Source organism: Aegilops tauschii, chromosome 5 (genome assembly GCF_002575655.3).
Source record: "Aegilops tauschii subsp. strangulata cultivar AL8/78 chromosome 5, Aet v6.0, whole genome shotgun sequence".
Lineage (NCBI taxonomy): Eukaryota > Viridiplantae > Streptophyta > Magnoliopsida > Poales > Poaceae > Aegilops > Aegilops tauschii.
The window spans coordinates 351,377,041-351,399,814 of record NC_053039.3 but is presented as its reverse complement, the minus strand read 5'-3'; the positions used below and the strand labels follow the sequence as shown (position 1 = coordinate 351,399,814).

Genomic DNA, 22,774 nt, shown 5'->3' with positions numbered 1-22,774 from the left:
TAGTTGCCGTATGACGCCGGTAGACTGTTCAAACGAGGCTTTCAGGTCATCCTGCAACCTCGCCCACCTGGAGATCTGATCCATCTGCCTAAGGACGAGGGCACGCATGCACTTGTAAGAGTCCTCGCCTACCCGGGAGACATTTTTCCAGGCTGCCGCGGCGCGGGAGAACATCTCTGCTGCATTTGCAGCGCAGCGGGACATCTCTTCTACTTCCACGGCGCGGTCGGACCAGTCTGTTGCATGGATGGCGCGGCCGGACCTCCATGCTGCTTCGGCGGCGCGGCGGGACATGTTAGCTACTTTCACTACGAGGCGGGACATCTCTCTTGCTTCCGCTTCCAGGCTCGCCTCTCCCTGGTGGCAATCTCTCGACCCAGAACTCACGCTGGCCATGGCAGACGCAAGGGAACGATGATGAATGACTTGTTTGTTTTTGTGGATGAGGAGTTGAGGAGGAATGTACAGTCATCTTGGAGCAGTAGTATTTATAACTGAGTAGTAAAACGCTCCTAAGTGGGAAACCGTTTAGGTTTTGATCGGTGTGAACAGGTTTGCAATTTGGAATGCGACGGGATGCAACCTCCGTGTTCTTCTAAAAAAATTGTGATGGGACGCATGCTCAAAATTTACTGACGGTTATAAGTGCGGCACTATTCCCGGAAGGCGTAAAGTGGGCACGTACGCCTTCTCGGCCGCGTATGTGGCGTGTGTACCATAGGGTGCACCGCAATAGGTAATGTTAGCACACGTCTTGTTCCAACAACCGTGTGCGCTCGTTATTACCATGGCGCACACTTCTTTTAATTAGAATGTGTGTGCCCGTCTAGCGCACACACGTTGATCTATCTAACTGTTTCAGTTTGTTGTGGCTAATCGCAAACAGTTCATCCATGTGAAGTGTATGCCATCAATCGCAGACACTTTGATCTGGCTGACCCGTTTCTGTTCTGTTGCCTAATCGCAAACAGTTAATCCTTCTGAAGCGTATGCCCTCAATCAGACACACCTTGATCTGGCTGACTGTTTCTTTTGTGTTGCCTAATCACAAACAGTTCATCCGAGTGAACCGTATGCTCTACATCGCACACGCCATTATCAGGCTGCCCGTTTCTTTTGTTCCTCCTCATCGCAAACAGTTCATTGGACTGAACCATATGCCCTGGATCGCACACGCAACTAAAATCTGAACCGTGTTTGATGGCTCCGCCATCGCAAACGTTTTGCACCTTTTTGACGATTCTTTTACACCACCATTTGCGATTATTGCATCGCACATAGTTTCGTCGAAGGGTCTTTGATCGTAGTGTCGCGTTAGCAGCATCCTGCAGTAGTGAATAAAGCGACAACCATAAGGCTCCTGCCAGTTGCCAATAACGGTTACAAAACATGATCATCTCATACAACAATTTATATATCATCACGTCTTGACCATATCACATCACAACATGCCCTGCAAAATCAAGTTAGACGTCCTCTACTTTGTTGTTGCAAGTTTTACGTGGCTGCTACGGGCTTCTAGCAAGAACCGTTCTTACCTACGCATCAAAACCATGACGATTTTTCGTCAAGTGTGTTGTTTTAACCTTCAACAAGGACCGGCCGTAGTCAAACTCGATTCAACTGAAGTTGGAGAAACTGACACCCACTAGCCACCTATGTGCAAAGCACGTCGATAGAACCCGTCTCATGAACGCGGTCATGTAATGTCGGTCCGGGCCGCTTCATCCAATAATACCGCCGAATCAAAGTAAGACGTTGGCGGTAAGCAGTATGACTATTATCGCCCACAACTCCTTGTGTTATACTCGTGCATAACATCTACGCATAGACCTGGCTCGGATGCCACTGTTGGGGAACGCAGTATTTCGAAAATTTTCCTACGATCACAGAAGATCTATCTAGGAGAAGCATAGCAACGAGCGGGGAGAGTGTGTCCATGTACCGTCGTAGACCGAAAGGGAAGCGTTTAGTACCGCAGTTGATGTAGTCGAACGTCTTCATGATCCAACCGATCCAAGTACCGAACGTACGGCACCTTCGTGTTCAGCACACGTTCAGCACGATGACGTCCCTCGAGCTCTTGATCCAGTTCAGGACGAGGGAGAGTTCCGTCAGCACGACAGCGTGGCGACGGTGATGATGAAGTTACCGGCGCAGGGCTTCGCCTAAGCACTACGACGATATGACCGAGGTGTGTAACTCTGGAGGGGGGCACCGCACACGGCTAAGAGAAGACTTGGTGTGCTTTGGGGTGCCCCCTGCCCCCGTATATAAAGGAGGGAGGAGGAGGAGGCCGGCCCCCTAGGGGCGCGCCAAGTGTGGGGAGTCCTACTAGGATTCCCCTTTCTTTTTTCCTTTTCCGGAGTAGCAAAGGGGGGAAGAGAGAAGGAGTAGGAGAGGGAAAGGGGGGCACCGACCCCTCCCCTTGTCCAATTCGGATTGGCAAGGGGGCGCGCACCACCTCCTATGGTCGTCCCTCTCTCCTCCACCAAGGCCCATGTTGGCCCATTACCTTCCCGGGGGGGTCCGGTAACCTCCCGGTACTCCGAAACTTATTCGATACTTCCCGAAACCATTCCGGTGTCCGAATGTAACCTTCCAATATATGAATATTTACCTCTTGACCATTTCGAGACTCCTCGTCATGTCCGTGATCTCATCCGAGACTCCGAACAAACTTCGGTCATCAAATCACATAACTCATAATACAAATCTTCATCGAACGTTAAGTGTGGGGACCCTACGGGTTCGAGAACTATGTAGACATGACTGAGACATATCTCTGGTAAATAACCAATAGCGGAACCTGGATGCTCATATTGGCTCCTACATATTCTACGAAGATCTTTATCGGTCAAACCGCATAACAACATACGTTGTTCCCTTTGTCATCAGTATGTTACTTGCCCGAGATTCGATCATCGGTATCATCATACCTAGTTCAACCTCGTTACCGGCAAGTCTCTTTACTCGTTCTATAATGCATCATCCCGTAACCAACTCATTAGTCACATCGCTTGCAAGGCTTATAGTGATGTGCATTACCGAGAGGGCCCAGAGATACCTCTCCGATACTCGGAGTGACAAATCCTAATCTCGATCTATGCCAACTCAACAAACACCATCGGAGACACCTGTAGAGCATCTTTATAATCACCCAGTTACGTTGTCACGTTTGATAACACACAAGGTGTTCCGGTGTTCGGGAGTTGCATAATCTCATAGTCAGAGGAACATGTATAAGTCATGAAGAAAGCAATAGCAATAAAACTAAACGATCATAATGCTAAGCTAACGGATGGGTCTTGTCCATCACATCATTCTCCAATGAAGTGATCCCGTTCATCAAATGACAACACATGTCTATGGTCAGGAAACTTAACCATCTTTGATCAACAAGCTAGTCAAGTAGAGGTTTACTAGGGACACTCTGTTTGTCTATGTATTCACACATGTACTAAGTTTCCGGTTAATACAATTCTAGCATGAATAATAAACATTTATCATGATATAAGGAAATATAAATAACAACTTTATTATTGCCTCTAGGGCATATTTCCTTCAGGAACTTCGTTATTTATGTTTACTATAGATTGCTTGTATTTTGCTAATTATGCCTCTTTGTTTTCTTAAGTACATTATGTTGTATATTATCGTTGAATTCGTCAACTGACGATGCAGGTACATAGATCAGATATGGCGAAGGGCTGCTACGGCGTTTTCGTTGGGAGGGTTCCAGGAGTGTACGACCACTGGCCAGATGCTCAGGCCCAGGTGGACAAGTACCTGGGTGCTAGCCACAGAGGGTTCGACAGCAGAGTCAAAGCGGAAAGTAGTTACTTGAGGTGGACGCTTCGGCAAGAGCGGGAGCGAAACCGCCGGTGCCTCAAGAAGTACTATACATAGTCGCGCTATTGCTCATGCTAATCGCTCTTCTCTTCTACATCATGGTTTAGATAGAGATGATGAAACTTGTGTGTGTGTCATGACCATGCAGTTGCATTTATTCGAGACATGACATGACTTGTGTATCGCTATTTTCGAGATGTGATGATATTTGTGTTGAATGATGATGATGATGGTATGACGAGACTACTGTATGTGTATGATATGATGAGAATAGTGTATGTTTATTATAATCTGATGAAACTACTATATAGAGCATGCACAAATACATCACAAATACGTAGATGGGGAATACTGTGAAAGCAGGAATACTAGCAGTAGCGCTGGAAGGCATCTAGCAGCAGCGCTGGATTAGCAGCAGCACTTGCTTTGTTGCAACGCCACAGATACTTAGTAGTAGCGTTAATCCGGGCAGCGCTACTGCTAACCATACTTACGAGTAGCGCTGGTCAGGGCAGCGCTACTGCTACAACTTAGCTGTAGCGCGTTAGCAGTAGCGCTGGACCCAGCGCTACTGCTATAGGTATTTCAAGAGCTACTAGTAGGCTTTCTCCTAGTAGTGGAGAGGAGTGGTTGTTTGATTTGCTCGTAACTTGGTCTGAAAAGGAGAGGGTGGGGGTGATTATGATTGTGTGGCACAATTGGCAGATGGGTAATGACGTGTTGCATGACAAAGAACCAACCCCAGTTGAGGCGACTAAGGTATTTTTACAAGGGTTTTTATCATTTATACCATTGGTTATGTCCCACTACTCAGTTTTGTCGCTAGGAATTTCAACTGCTCAAAAATGCCATCGCTTCGTTAGGCACATGCTAAAAAATGCCATTGAACACCATTACTGTCGGCTCAAATCTTGTTCGCCATGTTATAATGACCAAAATACCTATGACCGACATGTCAACTTTGCCTTCATCTCACTACAATAAAGTGTGGGCCCTACTTGATCCCAACAACATTCTTATTTTCCTATAAAATGATACGCTTGCTTACTCCTGACAAGTGGGCCCCACATTTATCATTGTGAGATAGAGAAAGCTGGCATGTGGGTTTAGGTGTATGTTTGTCATATAACATGGTCAACGGGTTTGAACTGACAATAACGATGTCTAATGGCATTTTGAGCAAACATCTATGAAATGATGGCATTTTTTAGATATCTAATGACATTTTTGAGCAAGCATCTCACAGAACGATGGCATTTTTGAGCAGTTGTAACTTCTAATGACAAAACCGAGTAGTGAGACACAACTAGTGGCATAAGTGATAAAAAACCCTTTTTACAAAGCTATATGTTGTCCTTGGAGCAGATTAGAAGCGAGTCAAATTATGAAATGTTAAAAGGGAAAAGAAGTGTTGAGATTGGTGTCATATTGGAGAGATGGGGTCATGTGCTCAGGAGCCAGTTCCATGGCCTTCTCAGCCGGTGGGCTGGTTCGCCGTCTCGATGGATGAGTTCTTGTCAACACATGTGATAATACAACTGGCGCAACGATGGTGGTAAGGGACAATAATGGAAGTCATATTGCTTCACCATATTGGTATATACCTCATTGCACGCATGTGTTAGAAGGAATCAAAATGGTCCTAGAACATACATCGTTGCCATTGGTCATACAATCGGATTGTGCCAAGTTGGTTAAGGTGCTAAATGACCTAGATAAGAACCATTTTAGGCCATTTGGTGGATGAGATAAAGGAGGTGATAAAGGAGAGAGAACTTTTATGTATTTATATTGGCCGTTTACAGAATAGGACTGCGGATCGTTTGGCTTATATGTCTAGAGTGGAATTCCGAACCGGCTTGTGGTTGCAAAAGCCTTCAAATAATCTAATTAGCTTGATGGCAAGTGAATGTTCACTATTCTTACATAAATAAAGCTCATTTTTCACTCAAAAAAAGAGAGGTCAATTTTGATGTATATGATCTGATGGCCCTGTCGGGTTATGTAGGATGAAAAGCAATGATATCGCTCATACGCCTGAACACAAATAATTAGCGATGAAAACCAGAAATATGTATTTATTTATTTTTGCGGGGGAACCAGAAATATGGATTAACCCTTCGATTCTTCGATTATCCGCCTCCAAATCGTATCACGACCGCGGAACAGCGCAAAGGCCGTCACCCTCTAGAGCATTGCATTCTTGAAACACACAGACAGGAAACTCGATGGTAAAAGAAGGGAAGATGGAGTCAAAAGAAACAGGGAAGAGAACAAATGCCAGCCGTTTCGGCTTTCGGCTTTCGGCACCACCCCCCCTCGTGGGCAGTGGCCAGGGCCAGGCTACCGGCAGTCCGTCCGGCACACGCCTCCCTCTACACGTCGGGTACCACCAGCCAGTGACCCCACCCCGCAGGCACACACGCCACAGGCCACACTCGCACCGCACCCGCACCCGCACCTGTTCATCGTCTTGGAAAGCTTCTCTCCTCCTCTCCACCCCACTCGACCACCAGCTGGTGACGTTCTCCTCCACAGCGCCAGCCGGCGCGGCCGCCGCGAGCCCGAGATCCCGTGCCCAACGCTCCCTGTTCGCGGCCAAGCCAGGTGATTCTCTCGACTTTCCCCCGGGTTGCCCTGGGCGGTTGCTCCTGGCGCACGAGATTGATCGATGGCCGTTTAAGGGATTTATATGCGGTGGCTTAGTGCTGCATAAATTAGGTTTCTGCTTGTTTCTACCATATGCTTTTTAGGGAGACAGTCCAGGAATTTGATGTGTGTACTATTCTCTTTAATTGCTTTATTATTGAGGATTTAGGGGGTACTAAATCACATCCCCTTCAAATTTATGCGTGGCTAACAGGGCTGATGCTTACGGCCTTCTCGCGATACGCGCTTCCAGCCGTTTGATTTCCCAACAACCAATCTGGGTCATCGGCTTAAACTGCTGGAGCTGTGGAGCATACTTTGTTCTGCTCTGGTGTGTCCCTTTCTCCTGGGTCATTCTCCTCAGGTCTCACTTTCATCCCCAGGCCCAAAACGCAGTGAGTTGGTTATACTTTATTTTAAATTTCGGTTTTGTTCAAATTAATTCGGACGCTAAAATATCATAGTTTTATGTCTCGACTGCATCTACCAGTGCCTTCTGGCAGAAATTAATGATCAGGAAAAAAAACCCTAGTATTCTTGAAATGCATCCTGTCTGGTAGTTGAAGTGGAGCTGGTTATCTCCACTTATTCTTTCTACTAGTGTCAAAGACGCCCTTATATTATGGGACGGAGTAGAAATAAATATTTATTCATGACCGTTTTGTTGTATATAATACAGTATATCGTTATGGACTAGAGAAATAGTCTTCTAGTTGAAGTTTAGTTTTGCTGGTTTTGTTCCCAGCATCCAAGTTCAGTTTCTGTGTTTCTATTTGGAGTTCCTCAGTGCTTGCGGGGTAAACATAAAATTTAGGGACTGATTTGAGCAGGCTCATGCTAGTAGGAATCGGTACGGGCAAGACATAGCTCTCGCCCTACGCCACTGCATTTGACTGTGGGAATCAAATTCCCCTTTCTGCTGCTTTCTCTCCTGAACCTATTCCTTCCTCCTCCAGATTTCCCAGTCTCCTCCTCCAAGCCTTACCTGCTCCCTCTCTGCCCCCACCCCACACACACATAGACACACATTTTTCTCATGGAGAGAACCCACCATCACTGCCGCTACTTGCAAGTTACAAAAACTCAAGTTTCATTGTTCTTACTTTAGGCATTTCGGTGTCTGGTTGGAAGAACCATACCAGTATTAGCACTACTTGCAAGGTGCATAAATTGGACCACAATTTCATTTTTCTTCATGCTATGTGAAGGAGAACTTCATTCAAGTTATATGCTCTTTTCAACGCGATGGTGATACAGATCCTTCTAGTTGCAACTTGCAAGAGATGTCTCTCGAGCCTCCACTCAAATTTACAGAGGTAGTGGTATTGCAGTTCCACCATATAGTTTTTGTTGTTCAGAAATCCCCCCAGATAGCCATACACACTACTATATGTACACATACCATGGGCCCTTTTGTAGCTGGCCCTGGGCCGTCTCACTTCTTGCCATGGCTCACAGCCAGCCCTCCTAACTGGGTTCGATAGGTTTCGATATGTACACATATCATGGGGCTCTATTTTGGCTGGGCCTAGGCCGCCTCACCTTTTGTCATCGCTTAGAGCCGACCCTTCCTGACTGGGTTGGCCAGTGCTGATGGGTGACCTTTATCATCATTTGCACTCCCTGCAAGGCACACTGGACCTCAAGTTTCAATGTTCTTACTTCATACGTTTCGGTGTTTGGTTGGGAGAACCATACCAGGATTAGCACTACTTTCAAGGTGCATATATTGAACTTATTCATGCCCATGTGAAAGAGAACTTCATGCAAGTCGCATGCTCTTTTCAACGCGGTGGTGATACAAATGCTTCTAGTGGCAAGAGATGTCTCCATCGAATCTCCACTCAAATTTACGATATGTAAACAAGTGATTTTATAATTTCAAAAATGTTATTTTACAATTTCATCCCACCGGTATTTCTTGCACTAAGAGGTGTGTAAAATTGGACTTCACACTAAGTTCTCACAATGAGCTAATGAGTGAACCCATTGGCAAAATTTCCTGGCTCCGCCCCTGATCATGGGGCCCTGTTTTGGCTGGGCCCTGGGCCGTCTCTTCTTTTGCCATGGCCTAGAGCCGACCCTGCCATCATGTGCACTACCAGCAAGGTACGTTAGACCTCAAGTTCTTTCCTAAATTGCAGGCACTCATGCTCATGGTCACAACAGGGAGGACCCTACCATCATTGGAGCTATTCAGGCTTGTCAAGGTCAAGTGGTGATAGTGCTACAGATGCATCTGCATGCACAGACATGCCTGACTCAAGCCTACATTCAATATTGTGGCTAGGTCCAACTTGTGTAGGACCTAGCCAGCCATAAAGGTTGCCAGTGCAATCATCACTGCCCTGCAAACCATGGGCATCAGTCAAGCTAATGGCCAGTGGTGGAGCTTCAACGCTATTTGAGGGGGGCAGCCTCAAGACGATGAGAATCTCCAAGAGAGGGCTGCATAAAGGTTGCCAGTGCAATCATCACTGCCCTGCAAACCATGGGCATCAGTGCTGATGGCCAGTGGTGGAGCTTCAACGCGATTTGAGGGGGGCAGCCTCAAGACGATGAGAATCTCCAAGAGAGGGCTGAGGGGCCAGGCCATGGCTATCTTCACTAAGCTCCGCCGCTGCTGATGGCATGCCAATGTAATATATTTCTTATGGAAGGAGCCAGATATGCATATCTGGCGCCTTTCATCCATGCATGATGTTTGTCCATTCTTGGCGAAAGAACAAGGGATGTAATTATATTCCATTAGAGGGCTATCCTAATTCATTCATGTTTCCACCTCTGGGCATTAATGCTATCTTGCTCACTTTGGCAAAAGAACAAAGAAAGTAGAAAAACCTCATTCGTAATGAAAAATAATAATCTCTATCTCCAAATTAAAAAAAGACATTTGATTTTCTCCCTCCTTGTTTTCTTTCATCTATTTTCCTTGAAAACTGTTTTAACTATCCCATTTTTTATTGATATGCAAGTAAGTGATTACCAAATAAAATCCTAAAAATTATTTAGGTAGGTGAATCACGAGCAGGATTTGATAAACATTTATTCGCACAATCACATTAATATGTGCAAGTAAGTCATGAGCTAACGTACCACACAATATTTATATCCCGTCGCAATGTACAAGCAATTAACTACTCCCTTCGTCCCATAATATAAGAACGTTTTTGACATTACACTAGTGTAAAAAACATTCTTATATTATGAGACGGAGTGAGTAGTTATGAAAAAAATAACAATACTTTTACTACATGCATCTATTGAGTCACAAAATTTAAATCCAACTTCAATAAAATATTTGAAGGAAGAAAAGAAAAGTAGAATTTTTTAACACTCCACCCCCATCTCCATCCACCACCCGCTGACTACCACTTCCCTATCTTTTGGCCATGGCGGGCGTGACTCCTGGTGGCGCAATGGATGGTGGCCTTGACCCCAATTTCGGCGGCCACACTCAAGATCCGCCCCAACTACCCCCTTGCGTTCCTGGTGCCAGGGGGATCTGCCAAAGGTGGCCTGTGAGGGGCCTTCTACCAAGCGGGGTCTGCCCACGGTGGCCTGCAGGGCGTGCCTGAGCACCTGTTGCTCAGGCCGGCTGTTTCCAGCCCAATAGTGGCGCTTTGCTGCCACACACACCTTACAGCGTTGCCTGATGCAGTGATCTACTATGGTGATGCGTGCCCAAGCCCCTATTGCTCCTGCGGGGTCCTGCCTGTAGCGGACGATGCCGTTGTGCATATGAGGATCTGGACGTTGAAGGTGATATTGGGGCATATGTCATAGTCGTCCTTGGGCAGCTCCAGCGGCGGCGACACCTGAGGGTGTCGTTAACTTCTCGAAGTAGTCGTTGAAGCAAGCCTTCATCCTACTAGGTACCGAACAAGAGCTTAGCGACGATGGCGCCCGCGGGTGTCATTACCCCTTCTTGGCGGCATCACAGAGGTACCTGGCCCTTGTGCATGTGGATCCTTGCGCCCTCGGTGGCGGGGTTGTTGCGGGGCTCGGCAGCGACGCTTCCCGGTGTTGTCGTGCTGCCATCTACTTCCACTGGTTGGTCATGTGGTGCCGCCTTCCTTGCTCAGCCCTCCATCCCCTTTCGGTGAACTTTGCGGCTGTGGGCACGAGCCTTTGGGGTGCAATGTACTCCTTCACCGGCGATTCTTAGAGGACGCCTTCCTCAGGTCCGGCTGGTTTGTGTTGTCCACTTGACGTTTCCTTAGCGCTTTGGGTGGAGGGTGCATTGGTCCACTTTGGCCGCATGGCATGATCATGCTCCCGGAGTGTATGACTTCGGTTGTGACGCGGCCCTTCGTGTTGTGTGTCATGTATCTTCGCCACTCGTGGCTTGAGGTTCGGATAGACGTGTTTAGTTTGCCATGTGTTGGAGGGTTGAACACTCTTTGTTCTGCTCCTACCCACACCTTGTGTGATGCCCCCCTTCCCCCTCTCTTTATGCTTGTTCTTTCCTACCTATGAATGAAAGTGTGCAATCTTTGCGTATTCGCGAAAAGATAAAGAAAAGTGGATCTATACAATGTTAATATGGTCAATGGGCTAAATTCACTGCGGATCTATTTATTCTTTTTGTTTCTGGATTCGTTTCGATTTTAATTTGATCTTCTGTTATTAGTTCTATCTATGTTACCATTTTTTTAATACACTACAGACGCAAATGCTTATACACTCACTCATATGAATACGCACACGTATACCCTACCCCGTATACCCTACCCCTATGAGCATCTCCAAGAGACTGAGCCACCTATGTTACCATTTTTTCTGGATTTTTTTCATTACAGTGAGGCTACAAGCCTACAAACGACATAGCCATGTATGGCCATCTCATGCTAGTTCGAAAGAAAAATGTGCTGAATGCGTTACGATGTTGGGGTTCATATTCGCAGCCCAACCGTAGGAAACTGATACAGATTGGGCGCAACGTCTACTTAGCAACATGCAAGTTCATGTGCAAATGGATGCATAGTAAAATAAGAAAAAGATCAAATAATCTGAAAAAAAAATGGCAACAGAAATGTTCATGTGTTCTCAGTATTTGTATTTTTGTTAAATGTACAGAAATGTTCGTGTGTTCTCAGTATGTGCAGACAAGTTGAATACATCAGTGTTATTTGGTTCTAACTTGTTAAAAAAAAGCATTTTCTACACAATATTTCTTGCAGTGTGATAATCAACGGAAATTTTATTTGTTAAATTTGTCATCTAGTTTTACTTAGCATGGGTACAATATCCGCTAAATCTTCTGGAATCCAACTATCTTGTACTCCCTCCGTTCCAAAATAGATGACCCAACTTTGTAGTAACTTTGTAAAGTTACTACAAAGTTGGGTCATCTATTTTGGAACGGAGGGAGTACTACGCTGTAAAAGGAATGATTCAAGTCAGTACACTGTACATGCTCATAAGTGGATGATTGTCTTCACTAGTTGAATGCTAGAGCTTTACTATAGTAAAATAAGAGACGTATAAAGATTCTTTTTTTCTTGCGGGAGAAACAACTTGTATTAGGACAAATTCAAGCAGTAAGCTGGCTAGACCTACAGAAAAAGCTAGATCATGGCTGAACATGTTCTGACCATGCCGAATCTTATAGAACCTCAGGCTAGATGCTGTGAGCTTAGTCTCCAAAGCATCTGAACAGTGCTGCCGCTGGTTTTGCATGAGTAATACTACTATCACTGTGAACATGCCGCTGCACCGGAGACTTCTTTTTTTTTTTTGATAAAGCACCTGAGAGAGTTGAGCCAGCAGATGTGTGTAACTGTTTTTCTCACGGCAGGAATGCCCTGATAGTGCTTAGGCTGTTACACATCTTTCGAAAGAGGCAGTTACACACCTAAGCCAAAAAATATAGGGAAAACAGCAACAAATGTACAGTGTCACTGTAAACTCAAAAGGAAGTGGTCTGAAGACCAGCAACAAATGTATAGTGTCACTGTAAAAAGACAGTGGTCGAAATTGCTTATCACTCAACAGCCTAGACGCACCACATCATCACTTCATACTGACATCAGTAGTGTCACTGTAACAATGTATTTGTGACATGCTTTTCACATGCTCATGGCTGGTTAGCTGCCACATTAAGCAGCAGTCCTAGGACATTGCTTCCAGTCGGCCTGCTTCTCAACGCTGATGTTCATTCAACATAGTTGCCTTCACTGTTCAATGTAGTTGTCTTCATACTTGGGAAATAACAAATCAAATGTCAAATGAATAATAATGTAAATACAAATGTCAAATGTTTAACTCAGTCGAGATGACTCACGGTTGCCTTCTCAAATCCATTTGTCTTTTTCTTGCCCATCTCATGCCTCTAGGTGCAGCATGCACCCTCAAAGCGAACCATGCAAGTAGCTTAGCAGACTAGTCCATCTACTCTAGTTTTTCACCCACATTCTTGTTTGTAGTAGTTATGGCCACCGGCGTGGTGCGTTGTTCTATTGCTTCGTTTACATGGATGCAACAATTTAGCATTATAAGTACATCTCTCACTGTTGTGCTTGGTTAATTTTTGGAACTCCTTCCTAAACGAAAAAGGACTTGATGGTTAACTCATTTGTTATGCAGGAGTATGCATAAAGGCCGTGCTATTCAGAATGTCTGTATTACCTGACGTCAGCCAACCTTTCCTAATTCTCACAACTCCTGGTTCTCTGTCCAACTTATGGGAGGTTCAGTTCAATAAGATGGCAACGTTTATCAATGTCGAAGTTGTGTATGACAGGGGGAAAGACGAGCTCAAATTAATTCGAGATTTTGAATTTTATGAGAGTGGAAGCCGCAGTATGTTACAGGTTCTCTTATCCCATCCTGATGCTATCCTAGAGGTAAGTGCCAACTGCTAAGTATTCCCTTGCCTAGTCTTAGTGAGCAAATGCTGCTTGCCAATTAAGAGCACATAGATTGCACCTAGATCATATTGCTGTTACTACAACCCTAGCCTATCTCTCAGGCTTGTGCTTGCCATTTAATTGTGATCTCTCTGCCCATGACACAGGAACCTATAGCACACATTGGTTGGGAAGCAGTCATAGTCCTTAATTCTGGAGAGCAAGAAAATGGCAATTACGTTGATACTGCCGAGACCCTTATGATGCTGGAAGGAAACTTCAAAAGTCATATTGCTTATGAGCGTCAAGCAGATTCTTCGAAAATACTGGAGCACTGGGTTCCTGCTTACGTTTCACAACTGCAGCTACAGATATATTGTTCCATATTGCTTTCAAACTCATCTGTCCTCCAGTCGCAGATGACGAGTGATAAAGCTCCTTATGACATTATTATGTCTCTCTCAAAGGTGTGCTTTGCAAAGAAATTTACGGCTTGTATGATAACAGTCTATACGCACTCTGCAGTACATGTACTACTTCATTCCTTTTTCTGCAAAGTTTTGGCTCTGTCACTGACTTGGATCTGTTCTTCTTGTTGTTATGTTATAGTGCTGTGATGACCCTTACCTTGTTGATGAATTCCTGCCGAATCCTCCAGTCGACAATCATGATCACACTGATCCTATAGTTACAAGAGTGCAAGCATGTGGCAAGCTACTGCTGCTTCAAAAAATGCTTGAAGCGATAAGGAACAAGAGGCTAAGAGTCATTATTCTTTTTCAAGTGAGATGCTCATGCATTATCCACTTTTTACTTATGACCATGTGTGGCATAATTTACCCAATCTCTTAGATCTCTGTGCTTGTTGCATGTTATATGATTAATTTATCATCCTAGAAGGTTTCACATTATCTATTGGCTATCACTGATGGCAATCAGTTCATCAACCAATCATGGTTCTGAAAAGTGTAATATGGTATTCGTTCAGTTCAGTCATGCATCTACTATTAATTATTTCGCTCCAAGTGCTCCAGTTATGTGTCCTAACTGTTGATTGTACGGTAACATGTAGGGCACCTGTTCCTTTTTTATGCCATACAATCTCTGTTTTTAAAACACTGCTGCCATAAATTACTTAGAAGCTGAACTGATAAAATTAACATCTTAGCTTTGAATAATCACAAAATAGTCTCCATGACCCCACCAGTGATATTCTCTACATTACTACAATATGTTCATTAGGTATGTTGCTTACATTTTGCCTCGGTTATGAAGTCATGAGCGCCACATGAAATGCCAATATGATATTGATGTCAGCAGATTTTTACGAGTAAACATGGTGCCAATGACGTGCAGCAGTACTTTTCTCATAACAAGTGGTAATTAACAATGGAAACAAATATTATATGATAATTTCCTCCTTGTGACATGCAAGCACCATTTCACTTACTGTTCTGAACATGTTCCCTCAAGTACTAAGCAATTTTGTCATTTCTTATTAAAGTATTCCCTTGATGCTCATCTATGAAATTTGTGCCTTCTAGAACTCCTTAATTTTTTTTTCTCAACTCACCATGTTTTCTTGGGGGTGCCATGGCAGTCTGATGTAGCAGGTGGAAGATCAATGGGTGATGTATTGGAAACTGTTGTATGTCACAGTGCGTGAGCAGACCGGACTGGCAGCCGCCGCCGCGGCCGGAAGTAAGGTTACCGGACCAGGTCGAGGCGACGAGAGCTCGCTCCAGGCAAGCGGCGGAGAAGCGAGCGGCGGAGAGGCGCCGGCGGGCGTGAACCTGACGAGGGCTCGCATTGGAGGAGCGGCGGGCGGAGCGGGCGGAGTTGAGCAGGCTGCGGCGGCGGCGGCGGCGGCGGCGCGAAGGAACAATTTATTTTCGCCCACGACTCGGATGGCTCCAACGGCTCTGAGGCGTCCTGGCGACGCAGGCGGGGCGTCCGGGGCCGCGGGTCGCGGCGAGGCGGAGGCTTGGACGGAGGTGCGGGCGTCGGGGCGTCCGGCACCCTCCTCCCCCCCCCCCCCCCCCCGGTCGCCGGCTTCAGGTGCGGCGGCGACGACGGTTCTGGGATGGGCGGGAGCCGCTTCTGGGCGCTTTCGGAGGTAAGTGACAGCGAGATTTCGGAGGCGGAGGACGGCGAGTGTGGTGGCCGGCGAGGTGGCGGGGCGCCGCCGTCGTTTGGTGAGTTTGTGGCCCGTGCTGAGGAGCTAGGGGGCTCGCTCAGAGCGGGGCGGCGCCGGGCGTTCGCGCCTGGTGGCCGTGGTGCTCGTCGGCCAGGGAGGCCGGGGAGGGCATCGCTGCGGTCCGTGGCGGAGAAGCCGCGGCCGTTGGCAGGTCGGGAGGTCCGGCGTGCCGAGACGGCGGTGGTGGTGGCGGCCCCCTCCCGGAAGGTCCCGGGGCCCGCGCCGGAGCCGGTGGCGGGGGCGGCGGCGCCGGCAGAGGCGCAGGAGGTGGCGGCAGTGTCGCCCGATCCCTGGCCTAGGGTTGGCGCAGGCGGCCAGGTTGGGCTGGTGGGCCTGGGTGCAGACGCGGGCCGCTCGGTTCGCGCGGCCCAGTTGGCGCCCATTGCGGAGGGAGGGGTGCCCGCGGCAGGGGCTATTTCGGTGCAGCCCAGGCCAGTTTCCCCGGCCCGGAGCCCAGGCCCGCGGGTGGAGCGCCCATCACATAAGTGGATGTGGATCCGCCGGGGCGCCCTAGACTGCTCATTAGGGTTCCCTGCCACTGCTGCGGAGGGGCGGCGCTTCGGCCGTTCCGCCCGTTCTTTCTCCCCTCCCACCCATCCACCTCCCCTGGATCGATCCTTCGCAGAGGTCGTAGCCATGGGCTCGAAGGGGGAGCGACGTGCTGACAAGAGGGCGGCGTTGGATCCGGAGGCGGAGCGGCGGCGTGAGCGAGAGCTGCGGGCTCAGGCGAAGATCCGGGCGGAGGAGCGGGCCGGCGCCGACGGCGACGGCGGTTGGGGGCCGCCTCCCCCATGGTGGCTCAAGGAGCAGGAGCGGAAAAAGAAGAAGAAGGAGGAGTACAAGAGAAAGGGGCTGGAGCTCAAGCGCAAGGAGTCGCTCCTTCCGCCCGGAGGCGACCGCGTCGGAGACCCCTACGCCAAGCAGAAACTGAAGAAGCACAAGCCCGCGATGAAGCAGCAGTCGAAGCCTTCTTCTTCCAAGGGCACGGCGGCGGAACCGATTCCGGTCGAAGTGGAGGAGGGGCCGGAGTGCTTTCGGTGTGGGCGCACGGGTCACTTCCAAAACGAGTGCGCTTTCAAGCAACTCTGCGTCATCTGCAGCCAAGAGGGCCATGCCTCGGCCTACTGCCCCTCGCGCGGCAAGCCCTTGATGCTCCAATCCATGGGGCACGCGTTCGCGGGCGGGGGCTTCTTCTGCCTTCAATACCCCGAGGAGACGGACGCGGTGTCGGAGGGCTCGTTAGGGGCCAACGCGGCGCTGGTCTCAGCGAAGCCGGGGATTCTGTCCAAGGAGATTCTGGAGAAGGAGCTCACGCATCTATTCGAGGGCGAGTGGGATTGGATGGTCACCCCTTTTGACGCGGATTCCTTCTCGGTGGCTTTTCCCGATCCGGCCATGCTGAGGATGGCGACGCGCAGTGGCAAGCTCTTCCTCTCCATCCACAACATCACGGCCGATATCCGGGACGCTGCTCTCGCTGAGCCCAAGGCGCTGTCGATGCCGGAGGTGTGGGTGAAGCTCTGGGGCATTCCGCCGAAGCAGCGTCGGGTGGAGAGGCTGATGGCGGCAACGACGATGATTGGGCGCCCGCTGGTGGTGGACGAGCTGTCCCTGATCCGGGCGGGTCCGGTGCGCATGCTCTTTGCGTGCCGGGCGCCGGCCAAGCTGCGGGGGTCTGTGCAGATCTGGTTCAACGGGGCTGGGTACAATGTTAAGCTCGAGCCGGAGCTTGCTGCCCCGCGCCCAGAGGCCCCTGCTCTCCCCCCTCCCCATCCACCCAGCGGAGGGGCCCCGGGTGACAAAGACAAAGACAGGACCAAGGACAAGGGCAAGGATTCGGAGCCAGATGCGAGTATGGAGGAGGATGATTCCATTGATACGGCTGCTTGGGACAAACTGGGGATCTCTACGGCTGGTGCTGCGGCGCCAGCGGAGGGGGTGGAGGTGCCTCGTGCTGGTGTGGGGATGGGCTCAGCTGAGATGGTGCTTTCGGTGCCCAACCAGTATGGGTCCAACCTGGGGTCGGTGTCCTCTCCACCCAGGGTTGCGGCCCCGTTGGGACCAGCAGGTGTGGGCGGTGTGCGCTCTCCGATCGCCCTCTCTCCCAGCCCTTCGCGCATGATTCCAGGCGGGTCGCCGGCTTCGGGAGGACGCGGCAACTCCCTAAGTGGCTCAGTGAAGATGATGAAGAAGACGGCTGTGCGCAAGGTCAGCGCGGAGACGATACGCGCGATGGATCCTCTTGGTGCTCCCCCCACCCCAAGGCAGTCCGTCATGGCGTTGGCGGCCCCGACGGCTCCTCCGGCCGTTGATCCGCTGCTGCAGGAGGCCTCCTTGATGGCGCGGAGCTCCAAAGCCAAGCGTACCAAGACGGTGGCGGCGGTGCCGGTGCGCACGAGCTCGCGTTCCAAGGGCGCCAAGGGCAACATGCCTTCCTTGCAGCGGGCGCAACTCCTCCAGGCCCAGAAGAATATGGAAATTTCAGGTAATCCACCCCCCGATTCACGGTGCTTGATTCTTTTTCGGATGAGCATTTGATGGAGGTGTTAGATGCAAGTGGTGTCGACCCCGCGTGTGTGGGTGGTCATCGAGAGCTGATTACTCTGGTGCGCGCTAAGGAGTTGGCGCAGGCCGCGCTCGCGGCTGTTGCTGCAGCGCGTGCCGAACAGAGGACGGAGGGCCCCGAGGGAGGGGCCGTCGCGGTTCTTTCTGTGCCCCAGGAGGAGGGACAGGCAACAGGGGTTGCCCCTTCTCCCTCGCCTTGCAGGGGCAAGGTGAGGCGCGTGGCGAAAGCGGTCACCTCTAGGGGTGTACGGCTGCGCAACCGTGTCATTTAGATGCGAGCGCTGTTTTGGAATATCCGTGGCTTTGGCCACTTGGGTCGGCCCACCCTCCTCAAAGAGTACATGCGCAAAGAGGACGTGGACATCGTAGCTTTGCAGGAAACTATTAAAACGGATTTCCACTTCCATGAGCTGCTTTCGCTAGATCCGTTAGAACGTTTTGAGTGGCACTTTACTCCCGCGGTAGGGCGCTCGGGGGGCATGTTGATGGGTCTAAGCCGCGCTGCGTATGACATTATCAACTGGGATAGGGGCTCTTTCTTCTTAGCTGCTCATTTTCGCATTCGTGCTACGCTTCGCGAGTTAGTAGTTATTCAGGTCTATGGACCTGCCGATCATTCCAGATCGGTGGAGTTCTTGGGAGAACTCCAACAAAAAGTCACTTCGGTGACAGCTGCGGCACTCCCGGTCCTCGTGGGAGGGGATTTCAACCTAATTAGGTCCGGAGCGGACAAGAATAATGGCATCATTAACTGGCCGAGGGTGGCCATGTTCAACGCGGCAATTGCCGCCATGGCACTTAGGGAAGTGGCCAGAACGGGAGCACGCTTTACTTGGACTAATAAGCAGCTTGCCCCGGTTCGTTCGGTGCTTGACAGGGTGTTTATGTCGCCGGAGTGGGAAATGGGCTATCCTATGTGCGCGTTGGTCGCGGAGACACGGATTGGATCAGACCACGTTCCGCTAGTCTACTCCTCGGGGGAGGATAGGCTGCGACGCAGCCCACGGTTTTTCTTTGAAACGGCCTGGTTTGAAGTGCCAGGCTTCGAGTCGCTCTTCAAGGAGAAATGGCTCGCGTGCGTGCAGCAGGTCGGACCCCAGCGTGGCCCGATGGAATTTTGGAATGCTGTCGGGGGCCGATTGAGAGCGAGCCTCAAGGGGTGGGGCGCCAACCTAGGGAGGATGGACAAGGAGCACAGAACGCTGATCACGGAAGAGATTGCCAGGATCGATGCGCAAGCTGATGCTCGTGTCTTCTCGGAGCAGGAGTGGGCTTATCGATACGCTCTTGAGGGGCAGGTCGAGGCCCTACTTCGCGCCGAGGAGGAATACTGGCGGCGGCGTAGTGGGCTAAAATGGACCCTTAAGGGTGACGCCAATACCAAGTATTTCCAAGCATACGCCAATGGTCGGCGTCATAAATGCGCTATACTCAGGCTTCAATCGGAGCAGGGGCTCCTACTGCGCCAAGAAGACATTTCGCGACACATTTACGAGTTCTACATCAACCTGATGGGAACTAGTGAGGCCCAGGGAGCGGGCCTCCGTGAGGACGTGTGGGAGGGATCCCAACGTGTGCTAGAAACGGAGAACGACGAGTTGGGGCTCGTGTTTCTCCCCGAAGAAATCGACGCCGCTCTCATGGGGATGAAAGCGGACACAACACCGGGACCGGACGGGTGGCCGGTTGCTATGTTTAAGCGATTTTGGCCCACCCTTAGAGAGCCGATCTTCGAGATATGTAACGGTTTCATGCAGGGCCAGGTAGATATTTCCCGCCTTAACTTTGGAGTGCTCTCGCTCATTCCGAAGGTTCAGGGGGCTGACAACATCAGACAGTATCGCCCGATTGCGTTGATTAATGTGCCTTTTAAGATCTGCGCCAAAGCGTGCGCTACGCGATTAGGTCCGATTGCCCACCGCTCGATCCATCGTAACCAATATGCGTTTATCCGTGGGCGTAATATCCTGGAGGGTCCGCTCGCTCTCCAGGAGATCGTCCACGAGCTTAAACGCACGAAGGAACCAGCCGTTCTGTTGAAGCTGGACTTCGAGAAGGCGTATGACCGGGTTAATTGGGATTTCCTGCGCCAAGTGCTCCTGGGTCGTGGGTTCTCCGCGGTGTGGGTTCATCATGTCTTGCAATTGGTCTCGGGTGGCCAAACTGCAGTGTCGGTGAACGGAGAAATAGGGCATTTCTTCAGGAACAAACGCGGCCTTAGGCAGGGTGACCCGATGTCGCCGCTACTGTTCAACTTTGTTGTTGACGCGCTGTCCGCTATGCTATCAAAAGCAGCGGTGGCTGGCCATATCCAAGGGCTGGTAGGCCATCTCATTCCAGGGGGAGTGACTCATTTGCAATATGCGGATGATACGCTTTTGATGTTTCGCCCGGACCTCCAGAGTATAGCATCGGTCAAGGCGATTCTCATTAGCTTCGAGCTCATGTCCGGTCTCAAAATCAACTTTCACAAGTGTGAGTTGATTGCGATGGGGGTGGAGCCGGACGAGGGTAGACGTATAGCGGATTGGTTTAATTGCAAAGTTGGCAAATTTCCCTTTACGTACCTCGGGCTTCCGATTGATACCAAACGACCCATGATAGAGGATTGGGATCCGCTGTGCGGCAAGGTGCGCAGGAGGGTGTGCCCCTGGCGAGGGAAATTCCTCTCCAAGGCGGCTAGACTTATTCTTACGAATTCCAGTTTGTCTTCCTTGCCAATGTTTGCCATGGGTTTGTTTCTTCTCGCAGAAGGGGTTCATGCGAAGTTCGACACGCCCCAAGCCAAGTTCTTTTGGGAAGGAACCAGCCCAAACCGTAAATATCATATGGTTAAATGGGCTTCGGTGTGTCGGCCCAAGGCCTTGGGGGGCCTCGGGATCACCAATTCCAGACTCTTAAACATCGCCTTGATGTGTAAGTGGATTTGGAAAATCGCTCAAGGTGCTTCAGGCCTCTGGGCTGATCTCCTCAAGGCCAAGTACTTCCCAGGAGGGAACTTTTTCGATGGGCGGGCATGGGGCTCCCCCTTCTGGAACGACTTGCAGTCGGTCAAACCGGCGTTCGCCATGGGGGCGAAATTTTCGATTGGGAACGGACGCTCGACCCGTTTTTGGACAGATAGGTGGCTGGGAGCCCAACCTTTATGGATGGAATTCCGGGATTTGTACGAGCTGGCCGTCGATCCATCCATCACGGTGGCGGCTGCGCTCGCGGCTAGTCCTCCCGTGATCTATTTTAAACGAGAACTAAACGGGTTAGAGCAGTCCAACCTCTTGGCCCTGATGCACCTTATTAACCCGATCACCCTTGAGGACGAACCAGATACGGTCAGCTGGGCGCTCACCAGTTCGGGCAAGTTCACGGTTAACTCTCTGTACCGTAGGTTGTGTCGAGGGACGGCACAGCAGGCGATCGCGGGGCTATGGAAAGCGCAGTTGCCCTTGAAGATCAAACTCTTCATGTGGCAATTGTTTCGCGATAAGTTGCCGACTTCCTTAAATGTGGCCAAACGCAATGGGCCGGCCACTGGCCCTTGCGCGTTGTGTGGGGAGCCTGAGGACGCCAGCCATGCGTTCTTCAGCTGTCCCCTTGCTAGATTTGCTTGGAGCGCGGTCTGGTCCGCGGCTGGTGTTCAGTGGGATCCCAGATCGGCCGCAGAGCTTACTCACCTTTTACATACGATTCACGGGAGTGCTAAACGGGTGATGTGGAGATGTGTCGGGGCACGTCTCTGGTCTATATGGCTTACTAGAAACAAATTTACTATTGAGGGTTGCTTTCCTTCGCATCCGGCTAACATCCTCTTCAAATGCAACCTTCTATTGCAGCAGTGGAGTCCGTTGGGGAGGCGCAGGGATACTGAGTTGATCAACACCGCTCAACAACGTCTGCTGCAAGTTTACGTGATGGCTAGGGAGCCTTGACTATGGTGCTGTCCATGGTCCCTTTTGTTGCTTGACGAGCCTGCGTGCTCTGTACGGGCTATGCCCTGTAATATGTCTTTGGTTCGGTTGAGTCGCGCATGAAACTTCCGATGATCCTTTTGCGCTGGCCGGATAGGTCTGTGGGGTTGTATTATGACTTGTTCACGCTGCCGTTGTGGCTTTATTAATTTAAAGCCGGACGCGTCCGTGCGTCTTCGTTCTAAAAAAAAAATGAACGTGTTGAATGTCGTGGACAATTATCAAGGAAAGCAGTGGCACTTGATAAGTTCAATGACAAGACTAAGGGGAGATTAGTTTTTCTGATTGAAACAAGTGCATGCCTCCCAAGTATTGAGCTGTCATCTGTCGATGCCATTATCATATATGATCAAAAGGCTCTTCAAAAAATTAAAATAGAGTCACAGCTTAGGTATCCAGGCATTTTTCGCTTATACACTCCTTTCACAATTGAGGAGAAGTGGCCTGTGCTTGCAAAACAGGGCATGCTTACTCATGACAACTCCAAGGATATAACACATAACGTAAGCCATTCCTTGATCAGTTGGGTTGCATCATGTCTCTTCACTAGACTTGATGTGCTTAAGCATGACAACTGCGCAAGTAAAAACTCTGAAAGGGATAACTTTATGAATAAAGTAATTTCGGAGTCCTTGGAAAAATTAGCCACAGATGTTGTAGGCAGCACCAAAATTAACTGCACACCCATATCGGAA

The 22,774-nt window shown here is 49.7% G+C and overlaps 1 protein-coding gene across 4 annotated transcripts; it reads left to right on the top strand.

Annotated features, from left to right (window-relative positions):
* Positions 1-6,152: 6,152 nt before the first annotated feature.
* LOC109741698 (uncharacterized) lies at positions 6,153-22,451 on the top strand. 4 transcript variants are annotated; one of them, XM_040390410.3, is made up of 6 exons: positions 6,153-6,459; positions 6,716-6,865; positions 13,090-13,349; positions 13,520-13,819; positions 13,962-14,135; positions 21,945-22,451. In XM_040390410.3, exons 3-6 carry the CDS (start codon positions 13,119-13,121, stop codon positions 22,038-22,040), a joined length of 801 nt encoding a protein of 266 aa, XP_040246344.1. In that variant the 5' UTR covers positions 6,153-6,459; positions 6,716-6,865; positions 13,090-13,118; the 3' UTR covers positions 22,041-22,451. The 4 variants fall into 4 exon arrangements, 2 of the variants coding, with proteins under 2 accessions (XP_040246344.1, XP_040246343.1); XM_040390409.3 differs by having other exon boundaries at positions 6,155-6,459; positions 6,716-6,896; XR_012184854.1 differs by lacking the exons at positions 13,090-13,349; positions 13,520-13,819; positions 13,962-14,135; positions 21,945-22,451 and adding an exon at positions 8,646-9,280 and having other exon boundaries at positions 6,190-6,459.
* The last annotated feature ends 323 nt before the right edge of the window (positions 22,452-22,774 follow it).

Coding starts and splice junctions, on each gene's coding strand:
- LOC109741698 (XM_040390410.3), top strand. CDS start 13,119: ATGTCTGTATTACCTGACGTCAGCCAACCTTTCCTAATTCTCACAACT. Junction 13,350..13,519: donor ATCCTGATGCTATCCTAGAG/GTAAGTGCCAAC, acceptor CCCATGACACAG/GAACCTATAGCACACATTGG. Junction 14,136..21,944: donor GAGTCATTATTCTTTTTCAA/GTGAGATGCTCA, acceptor CTTCTATTGCAG/CAGTGGAGTCCGTTGGGGAG.